Source organism: Lipotes vexillifer, unplaced genomic scaffold, assembly GCF_000442215.2.
Source record: "Lipotes vexillifer unplaced genomic scaffold, Lipotes_vexillifer_v1.1 scaffold1629, whole genome shotgun sequence".
NCBI lineage: Eukaryota > Metazoa > Chordata > Mammalia > Artiodactyla > Lipotidae > Lipotes > Lipotes vexillifer.
Genome location: NW_006790230.1, coordinates 602,612 through 614,247, shown reverse-complemented (window position 1 = coordinate 614,247; position 11,636 = coordinate 602,612). Strand labels below are relative to the sequence as shown.

Sequence of the window (11,636 nt, the reverse complement as noted above, 5' to 3'; positions counted from 1 at the left end):
ATCTCAAGAGCACTCTTTCCTCTCAGTCTTAACTTCTCACGGTTACTCCTCAACCCTTTGGATTCCACATGAACACCTTCTCTGACCTCCCCATTGACAAGTCTAAGGGAAAGTTTTAAATTCTCAATTCACTAACCTCTTCGTGATTGAAATTATTTTTCCATACATTTCAAGGACTTGCCAGGTTTGTCTTCTGATTCTCCAACCTCAGTCTTCTTGGTGTGCTTCCCTCCCTTTGCCTACTCCTTAAATACTGTCATTCCCCAGAGCTACATATTTGCACCCCCTCTTCTTGTTCTTCCTTTTTCGTTTGGTCCTCTCTTCATACTCTGTATGTCTCCCAAGTGCAATTTCATTCAATCCCTTGTTTCAACTCCCACCTAATGCTGATGACTCCCAAATCTATGATTAAGTTCAGATTTATTTCTTGAGACACAAATACATTTCTAGTGGATATTTCCATCTGCTTATACATGACTAAAAATAATGTCCAATTTGAACTCATCATCTCTTTCTTCAACTTCATTACAACAGACTTTTCTTTCCATTTTCTCTCTTTTGGTGAAAGGAACCACATATGTAGTAGTTCGATCAGAAGCCTGGGAAGATGACAGGTCAAGGCTGACTCTGGATTGTACCTTTTACTGAAATAGAGAAACTGGTCTACAACAAAGAGTTATCAAACCTTTAAATATGAACTGCAAAGATATTATATTGTTTTCCTGTGGTGCTTTTTTTTTTTTTTTTTTTAGATGTTTCTGGGTTTTTTTTTTACAAAGCCTACTATGGTCTGACTGTGTCCCCCTGAAACTCACATGTTGAAAGCCTGATGCCCAAGGTGATGGAATTAGGTGACTAGATCACCCAGGGCACGAACCCGTGTCCCCTGCATCGGCAGGCGGACTCTCAACCACTGCGCCTCCAGGGAAGCCCTCCTGTGGTGCTTTTTACATATAAAACACTTTCTATGCAAACAGTAATAAGTTCTCAAATGCTTTTGTGTAAAATCCATGTTCAATAAGCAAACCACAGTCAGGGGATTATGAATTGCTAAGGACTACGGAAGCAGTATTTTGTAAGCCAGTAGTAGGATCAGGTAGTGGCTAAGTATGGAATTCTTCTAACCTCATTAATATCTTTTATAAACTAATACATATTTTTAGGTATAATATTCTGAATTCATTATAATTCCTACAGCTGTCAATAAGTCTAGTTAATTTAGAGTAAGAAATACGAAAAGCAAATTGGGGTAGGAATTGTGATCTCTGAGATCAATGAGTACTTCTTAAGCAAAAACTGATTCTCCTTTAGATTGTTATTTACAGCATGTAACTATACGCTCTTTCCATAAGTATAACCCCCTTGGTGTTCTGCTAATAAGACAATAATTAATAAAAATGCTTAATAATCTGTAGAATAGTACAAAACTGAAATATTCATAAGATAAATATTTACATATTTAGAAAATGTGAGTGATGAGAATTATAGGTGTAGTTATTTGGAAGCTGAAAGAAGGCCTATGCTGAAAGAAGGCCTGAGAGACAAACTATTCAAACTTGGGTATTTGGTTAATGTTTTCTCAAAATGAACAAAGTGGGTCTGCCACTTGAAAGAAAACAACTGACAGTCTTAGTAGCTCAGCGGTTCTCAACTGGCGCTGTTCTGACCCCCAGGTGACATCTGGCAATGTTTGGAGACCTTCTTCATTCTCACACCTGGAGGGTGTAGGGGAGATGCTACTAGGTAGAGGTCAGAGATGCTGCTAAACATCCTACAATGTGTAGGTAGCCCTCACAACAAGGAATTCTCTGGCCAAAAGCAACAATAGTGTCAAGGTGGAGAAATCCTGTGAGTGCCAGTGATAAAAGCTAAGCTTTCAAACTAAAAAGTAAAAAAATTTAAATTTATTTTTACTTCATCTGTCACCATAAGCATGACAGTTTCCCAATACTTAAAGACTTTTCTGAGGAGATAAGTGGTGACATTAACGAATGTGAATTTTTGATATTGTATAATAAAATGTGCCAACACTTGGAAGATCCACGTAACTCAGTGAACTAATGTGTTCCAAATGACCAATACATGAGGTTAAAAAATTATGCTTGGTTAAAAAATCCATTCAAAGTACAAAATATATCAGTGGATTTTAATGCAGCAGAACATAAAAGGTTAACTGCTATGGTTTCAGATTCCACACTTCAATAACTTTAAGAAACTACTACTAGTTAAGTTTTAGTGTAATATTAAAGAAGAATTTCCACAATTTTCTGAAAAGGCTATTAAAATACTGCCTTTTCTAGTTACATATCTGTGTAAAGCTGAAGTTTCTTCATACACTTCACCAAAAGAATGTATTAAATAGACTGATTCAGCAGCAGATATGAAAATCCAGCTGTCTATATTATATTAAATCAGGTGTTTTAAAAATTTGCAAAAATGTAAAATGCCACTATTTATACCTTTTTCTGAAAATGGTTATTTGCATTAAAATATATTATTTATGTTACCATATTATGGTCTCCTACTGTTACTATTAAATTAGTTACTATTTTAAAAGTTTCTCAGTCAATTGGCAAATTTACTGATATTGGTAAATGTGAACAGAAATAGATATAACCCACATAGATAAAAGCTCCTTGGCAGTCCTCAATAAAAAGAGTAAAAGGAGTTCTGAGACTAAAAAGTTTGAGAACCACTGATTTATATATTGTAGTTCTTGAATGCTGACCTTTGGATTACTAAATATCCCTATTTTCCAGGTATTGGGACAGAGATTAAATTATGCAAAACTCTAGGTATAAAGTTTGAAAAACAGAGTATTTGAAATCTCCCAAATAAAACAAATCTTATGTTCCCTACAAGATCAACTGAAAGCTACCACAGGCATATACATATGACTAAAATGGCTTTGAAATTAATGACAGTGTAACCAGAAACTGGAAATGAAGCCATTGCAAGGTATTTCCAGCCTTAGCCTTTGCCATCATAGCCATTTTTTAATCCCTGTTATCTTCAAATACCCTGCCATCTTCCAAAATGCTATATGCCACGAAGTCTTACCAACTTTACAGATATGAGTTTATTAAAGAAAACTCTTGCCAGTTAAAGATATTAAGGAATTATTTGCAATATAACAACTTTATTTAACTCATTAGGTGCCAGGATGTTACCAACATTTATGTCATGAGAAACAAACCAAATTATTAAAAACGTGTGTTTCAATATGTTTCAAGACTGAAAAGGTCTATTTTGCCTATCACAAAACAAAGTAATTGTTTACTTTGATAAAGCATTTGAAGATGGCCCTGTCCTCGTGAGAATTAAGGTAATACAATAGTATTTTGCTGATGTTACTAATATTACATCTAAATAAACAGGTGTATTAATATGTATTTTATAATGACATAAAAAAAACAAACCAAGACCTATCATCATTAGGGTGAAGAATGGTTAAATCTCCAGGCTGGAGAGGGCATACCTACCTAAAGCTTTCAAAGATGAAAGGGAGACTACGTTAAAATATCTGCCTAGGTTTTTCTGTGAGCATTGAATATATAACTTTGGAACATCTCTCATACAAAAATATCGAGTGACATGTTGCTTTCCCTCCCTCCTTTTTCAAGAGTATAGAGAGGTTAAGACTGTGAGCTCTGGAATTGGAGTGCTTGGGTTTAAATTACTGCACCACCATTTACTGGTAGTATAACACTGGGCGAGGTACTTAACCTTTCTTGTGCCCCAGTTTCGTTATCAGTAAAATGGACACAACAACAGCAACTATCCCATAAAATTGTTGTACAGGCCACCTGAAAAAATACATAATATGTGATTTAAAACAGAGCTTGATAAACAAGAAGCACTCAATAGATGTGAGCTATTATTGTTGTTATATTAAGTATTATTGTTACCTAATTCCCTAAACTACATAGGGTAGCAACCACAAAACCACGGTATCCAGGGCTGACATGACATGACAGATGTAGGAACCTACGTGACTATGAATTTTTTCCTTACCAACACTAACATTCCTTTAGTTGAAGGAGGGAGATGGATACTAACAATTACTGAGTAAGAGCTAGTATAAATGAGAGGGCTAAAATTAAAAAAGAAAGTTGTTAGCATTGAAGTGAATTTAGAAATAACTAACAATAAATTTTAAAGTACTAGGTCACAAAAGCGTTATATTACAGATTTTACAAAATTTTACAGACTCTCCATAATAATATAATTATATATATTTTTTCTAGAAGATTATATAATACTAAGAGATGAGTGGACGCTGAAAAAAAAAGGTACTGTTTGGATCAGTACCTTCTGTCTAAAGCCTTGAGACTAAGGAAAGAAATAGCAATTTCTAGAAAACATAAACAGGTAAATAAAACAAAAAAACCATTGCCTTCTCATGTGACAGAGGGCACATCCAACTTAGAAAAAAATTAATTGTTGGGTGTTAATTACTATAATACGTCAAGTATCTAGCATCACCACTATGCAACACTTTAGGTTTAAAAGGTGCAGAGTTCCCTCACCGAGCCATTTGCTGAACGCTTACAGATGAACTAGGCACTGTACTCGTACTAGATATGGAGGAGACAAAGGTGAAGGAAATACAGCGCCTGCTTCAGGACATGCACAGCCTTTTGGAGAAGACACATATGTAAACAAATAATTCAAGTACCACAAAATAAATATTTTAAAAATAGCGATTTGAATGGACTGCTCTGGGAACTTTGAAAGGGACACGGCTCACTGCCAGAAAAGACTTTATGAAAGAGGTAACATTTGAGCTGGATCTTAAAGGTGAACAAAGAGTTTTCAGGATGAAGGAGAGACATTCCAAATATAGGGAACAACACGTGTGCAAAAAGTATCAAGTAATGAGTTTGGAGGACGGTGACATTTCAGGTAAGGCACCCAGTGCTGCACTGGGTGCCTGAGGGGAAAATGAGGCAGGAGAAGGAGGTCTCAGGCCATGTCAGACTGCATCTCCTGTGCCTTGGGCAATCCTGTGAGCAATGAGGTCCCCGTAAAGGTATTCCACCAGAAAAGTGACACAGTTTGGTTTCTTAGAAAAACAAGTCTGGGGCTACTCTGGAGGATGCACTTAAATAGAAGACAACTCAAATCTGAACCTGCTAAGTAAGAACCCTGTTAAGCTATTATTCTCATCTTGCCTGAAAAAATAAGCTGCTTTAACAAAATAGTATCCCTAAACAGATGATCACAAATCAACGTAAACTGCCATCATCAAGATTAAGAGAACCAAACTATTTACACAAATATATCATATTAATGAATTATTATAGTGATCTCATAGAAAATTATTAATAGGGCTATAATAAAACAAATATTCATCTCCAGAACAAAAGTAAAATATTTTTTAAAAGGACAAAATATTATATATACTCCAAAATATCAACTACAAAGTAGTTTTATTTTTACTTCTTCATACTTTTGGGTTCTTTTGAAATTTTCCACAATAAGCAAGGAATATATTTATAATCATTAATAAATTTTAAAAGCATTCACTGTTCATTGCATTTCATAAACAATTATCTTTATAAAAATTCTAAAACTAAAATATTACCTTTTTGTCCCCTTGTTTTCGTCTTCTTAACCCTGGTCTATAATCATCTCCAAATCTCAGAAAGTAATAGTAAGAAACTAGCCTCTCAATAGGATCCCTTATGACATTAATGTAAATTGGTTTCTTCTTCACACCAAATCTGAAATAGAGAAAAATTTAAAAGGTGAAATCAACCCTTTCATTCTGTTTGGGGTGTCCTGAAATTGAAGTTTGAATTGAAGGTTGAAGTATTAATTCTATATGGAAAAAAACATGAGTTAATTTAAATAAAATACAGTATGTGGAGATTAGAAAATATTTTAGGATTATACTACAATAAAGTAAATAAGAAATAAGAATTTTAAAATTACAACTGAAGATAAAGGAGAGAAGGGAAAATTGAGTGACAAATAATTTTAAATTTTCCTAGCAAGAATTAAATAAAACATTTCAATTTCACATAGCAATGATTTCTCACTTCTGACCCACCAAACTAGATAAACATTGTCAATGGGTACAGCAGAAGTCCACACAAGCGCGATCATTTGAGCGTAACTTCTGTGACGCTAATTTTAAAGACAAGATAGAAGTGAAAAACATTAAGTCTTCAGCATTATTTCCTTAGGGAATGATAGAGAGTTGGAGGAACACAGAAGGAGTATATTTTAGCCACCCTTGCAGATCCTAGAATTGTCTAGCTGATTCCTGTTCTAATATCCTCACTTATCCCAGCCTTAAACCTTAGTGTTACCCTGACTCTCCTTTATTCTTCTTTAGCACGGTTACCAAGTCCTTCTGATTTTTTCTTTCGTAGGCTTTCTCAGAGATTTGACCTGTCTTCCTCACTTCCTTTCTTGTCACAACTGCCCTCTTTGTAGGCTTCTTGCTTGGATTACTGCAATAATTGATGGTTTTATAATAATAAGAATTGGTTTTCTTGCATCCAGTCTCTCTCCCTTTCAGTCTACCTTCATACCAATTCTCAACTGGTATTTCCTCATTTATTAGATCACTCTTCTTAGAAACCTGAAATACCCCTACTGTTTATGTTGACTTCAAACCCAAACTCCTTTGCTTGGTTGTTAATGTGAGCTTGCCTTATGTCTTGGGTTCCACCTTACTTATCTAACTTTATTTTCAACTCTCCTCAAACAAGAAACATCTATCTGTTACAGTTAGGCCCACCTCTTCTGCTTCCCAACAACTCCTATTTCTCCTTACATGCCTTTGCTCATTCTATCTTCCTTAACTAGAATGCCTTTCTCATTTTCCTATTCTTTCTGTTACATTCATTCATTCAAAAAGTACCTTTTTGTGTATCCAGTATATGCCAGGAACTATTCTAATATTAGGAAAACAGCAGTGAAAAAAAAGGACAAAATTCCTCGTCCTTCTGGAGTTAACATTCTACTTGGGAGAGACAGAACATAAACCAATAAATAAGTAAATATGTTAGACGGTAAAAATACTAAGGAGAGAAATGATGCAGTGCATGGAATAGAGAGGAGTGGGGAGAGTACAATTCAAAACAGGATTTTCCAGGGAGGCAGCACTATTATTATGTGATGAGAAGAGAGCCATGTAGATATCTAGGAGAAAGTGTTCCAGGAAGATAAGACTTCGAAGTATGAAGGCCCCAAAGCCGCTAAGTGCCAGGCATTTTTGAGGACAAGCAAGGAGGTCAATCTGGCTGCAGCAGAATCAGGAAAGGGACAGTAACAGAGAATGGGAATGGAGAGATGGGGGTGGTGGTAGAGGACGTGCAGATCACGTGGGCCTTGTAGAGCGTGTTAAGTATCAGGAGGGAGGCCTTCCTGAGTCAGCAGAGAAGTGTCACAATATGGAATCTGATGTACAGCATGGTGACGATAATGAACAATACTGTACATACTGTATACTTGAAAGTTGCTATGTCAGTAGGTTTTAAATGTTCTCATCACGACAGCAGCGACAACAAGATGGTAATCATGTGAGGTGAGGATGTGTTAACTAACCTTATTGTGGTAAACATCTCACAATATATGTGTATAGCAAATCATCACATCGTACACCTTAAACTTACACCATGTTATATGTCGATTATGTGTCAATAAAGCTGGGGGAAAAAAGGTTATTGGCTGTTGTTTTGGAATAAACTGAAGCGGGCAATAACAAAATCTTGTGAAGTCTAGGAAGTCTTCCTGATGACTCCAGCATACAGTGCTATCTGCTTTCATTTGACACCTGCACCCAGGAACTATTGCTATCAGGCAGTTTTACTCTTGGCTTGTCCTGCTAGCATTTCTCTTGTAAGTCTTTCCTCCCCAATAGCATTATAAGCCACTTGAGGATAGGCAGAGTGCTTCACACCTCCTTTATATACTTCACAGGGCCTGGTATACATAAATACTTGCCCGCTGGTTAGTACTATTTGAAAGATTAAAAAAATATTAGCAATCTCTCTAAAACTGGGAATCACAGTGAGAAATGAGAAAAGTAAGCTTAAGTTGTATGACTCAATAAGAGATAGTGAAAGTTGCTTATTCTCTTGACAGTCTTGATATGTTCACTCGTCTGTCCCCAGAAACCCTCAATTTAGCTAACTGCTTATAACAAATTTCCCTTCTTACTAAAATATTTTTTCAAAGGCACTAAAAAGCACACAGCTAACCTCACTAGTTTCACATTTTCCCCTTACTTCTGCCTGTTACAATAAATGTCTTACGCACAGCAGGCATTCTATAAATGTTTTATACTAAATGCTTAAGCAAATGAGTAGTGAAAAGAGACCACAGAAGAGAAAAAAGCAAGGTGCCTGGATATAACTCGATTCTTTTAGCTTCTGAATTATTGTAAATTAACTGAACAGGAAGTCCTAACTTACAAACAGGCTGTATTCTATAAAATTGCTTTGTGTGTACAAAGGGGTCAACTCTCCTGAATTCTAGTCCTTTTCTCACCATTAAGTAAGTGTAAGTCTAAGTCACTAAAATCCTTTGTATATATGGAAATACTGAAAACTACACAGAACTTTTTGGTAAAACATTATTATATTAAATTTGTGAGTTGGTTTATTAGAACTTGGGACATATTCTTTTCACTGAACAACTCATAAACCTATAAAACCAACAATACAGTAAAAAAAATTTTTCACAAATTTTTAAAGGAAAAAGCAGTATTGTTGCAAATATACGGCACTGTCAAATTAGGTATCAGGGTAGAAGCTCCATGAGGGCAGAGGATTGTTTCTCTCTTGTTCATGGCTTTATCACTAGTGTTCAGTAAGGTGTCAGAAACATAGGTGTTGGATATTAAAATTAGGTTGAATAGACCGTTGTGAATTGGCCACTTACAAAAGCCTTTTTGTGGGACAGTGCACCCACTAGTGAGAAGAAGGTAGGTAGGGAGGTATCAGGGATACACAGTTGCTACCTTAACTGCTAGAGCTGTCTTGTAAGAGGAATCTAAAAGGGGGAAGCACAGAGCAGTGGGGCAATGACTCCATTCTTAAGACTGTGGGATTCCCTGGGAACCTCCTTTGTCATCTCCATTATTAGCCACTGATCCACGTGAACTATTCCCTTGGGAATTACCTCGTCCCAGAACATCTCCTACCAATGCCTCTTCTTTTTTGCTTTCTGCTAGTCCCTGACACATGGAACAGATAGCAATTCTTACCAAGTAGAAGTGAAAGGGGGATATGGCACTTGACAAAACTCTTCCTGCTGTCTGGGAAATGACTTTCTGGGGCATGGCTTTGGGTGGTGCTTATATGTATGAAACATGATTTTAATGAGATAACCTGTGTGAACTTATTCTGAAAATGGCTAAGAACTATTATTTATAAGTTAGGGTATGGTTGTACAGACAAGGCAAGGAATTATAACTGAAAACGGGCATGATAAAAGAGCATCAGGCCATTCAGCTCAGCTAGTTAGGAAACAAGCATCCTCTTAAGTTTGTATGTTTAAAACTTTTGCCAAGGGGCTTCCCTGGTGGCGCAGTGGTTGAGAGTCCGCCTGCCGATGCAGGGGACGCGGGTTCGTGCCCCGGTCCGGGAGGATCCCACATGCCGCGGAGCGGCTGGGCCCGTGAGCCATGGCCGCTGAGCCTGCACGTCTGGAGCCTGTGCTCCGCAACGGGAGAGGCCACAACAGTGAGAGGCCCGCGTACTGCAAAAAAAAAAAAAAAAACAACTTTTGCCAAACAGGTAGTTTTGTACCAGTGGAAAAATACGTTCTGTAGTTGCAGACTCCAGCTTTAACCCTGGTCAGTCATCTGAGCTTTTCCTCAGGAGGGCTCAGATGGAAGAGTAGAAAACCCATCTTCCCTCCAGGAAACTAAACTATCATTGACCCATTAGAACATAATCTTCCTAGGAAGAGAACAGCAGATTTGGAAGGAATCTGCAATGTTATATGGAGATCAAAAGGGAAAAAATATAGCAGGTTGGTAAGAAACCTTATTCTTGCCATGTCAGCATACATGTACAACAGCAAGAGAGACAAACCAGGCATGTTTCCTTACACCCACACTCTGTATAGCCTAGATAGATGAATGAACAGCAAGAATAGCTAAAAGAACAAGTGCATACTCAGAACTTTTGAAAGGAACCTTGTCAACTGGCTAGACAAAGCCTAAGTGGAAGATGATGAAGCTGAAGGAGGGCTGAATAGCCTTTGGGAAGCATTAACGCTTTGAGATTTCTGCTTCATACCAGATTTAACACTTCTAGTTAATCAGCAGTCTCACAGGGGGAACAAAGATATCTTATACAGTCAACCTATGGTTGGATGAATCTGTGGATACGGAACCTGCAAATAACAAGGGAGGACTGTGCATATTTATTCTGGACTCTCTTATCCCTAAAGTGTTCAGAGAAAGCTTCAAATCCTTCTAGTGGTAAGTTCCCATTGTCTTGTTTCAAAAACAGTGAATGACCTGTTGGTATTTATTGGTCCCACTGACAATGATGTTAAGAATAAAAGAGTTTTAAAATAATTATTTATCTCTTAAAAAGAGCATTCATCTATTAAAATGGCCCAAATTTTAAAAAGGGGGGAGTGTGGTCCAACAATACCGAAGGCTGGTAAGGATACACAGCAACTGGAACTCTCGTGCACTTTTGGTGAGACTGCAAAATAATAAAGCCACTTGGGAAAACAGCTTAGCCGTGTCTTACAGAGCTACCATACAATCCAGCAATCCCACTTCTAGGTTCTCCCCAAGAGAAATGAAGACACTGTGTCCACACAAAACCTGTATGCAAATGTTTTGACAACTTTATTCATAATTGTCAAAAGCTGGAAATAACCCAAGTATCCAGGATCTGGTAGATGGACAGTAAGGATGGTGGTGCCTCCATCCTTACTACTCAGTAAGGAACTAACTACTGATACATGCATCAAATTGGATGAATGTCAAAAGCATTATGCTAAGTGAAAGAAGCCAGGTTCAAAAAACTTGGTGACTGACTAGATATATGTGGCAAAGAAAAGGGTTGTTCAAGATGACTCTAAAGTTTCTTGCTTGGATGTTTTGATAAATAAAAATGGGTAAACTTCCCAAAAGAGAACATTGGAGGCAAAGAGAGAATCTTGAGCAATGCCTCATTAGGACTTGTGAATAAGGAGGGCCAGCTCAGAGTCAGACAGGGAGAAGAAAACACCAGTAAGACCACATGGTAACTGAACGAAGACAGAGTTTTAAAACAGCCTAATACAGCTCTGTGTGAGTCACAAACTAACTGCTTCACATACATTATCATATTTAATCCTCACAACCACCCATGAAGAAGTTACTTTAATTATCCTCATTTTACAAATGGGGAAACTGAAGATCTGAAGTCATGTGGCTGAGACTGCTGAGCTGGGAAGGAACTGAGGGGAATTTAACTAGAAATCGGACTTGAGAGATTACTCCTTAGCATCTACAGGATCAAGGCTACAGAAAGAGCTAGTAATACAAATCAATAAAAAGCCAACTCTCTCATATTACTTGCAATGATTAAACTAATTTTTAAAATGTTTCTACAGTGTTTGTGACATATTTGTTGAAGGTTGTAGAAAGTGGTGCAAACTTCAACTGGTTC

The 11,636-nt window shown here is 37.0% G+C and overlaps 1 protein-coding gene across 1 annotated transcript in view; it reads right to left on the bottom strand.

The window, feature by feature from the left end:
* Positions 1-11,636, bottom strand: part of HS2ST1 (heparan sulfate 2-O-sulfotransferase 1) — a 197,957-nt gene that overhangs the window by 11,629 nt on the left and 174,692 nt on the right. The window contains exon 4 of the mRNA XM_007463274.1: positions 5,588-5,726. Within this exon, the coding sequence (XP_007463336.1) occupies positions 5,588-5,726 (139 nt within the window). The remainder of the gene's footprint in view (positions 1-5,587; positions 5,727-11,636) is intronic.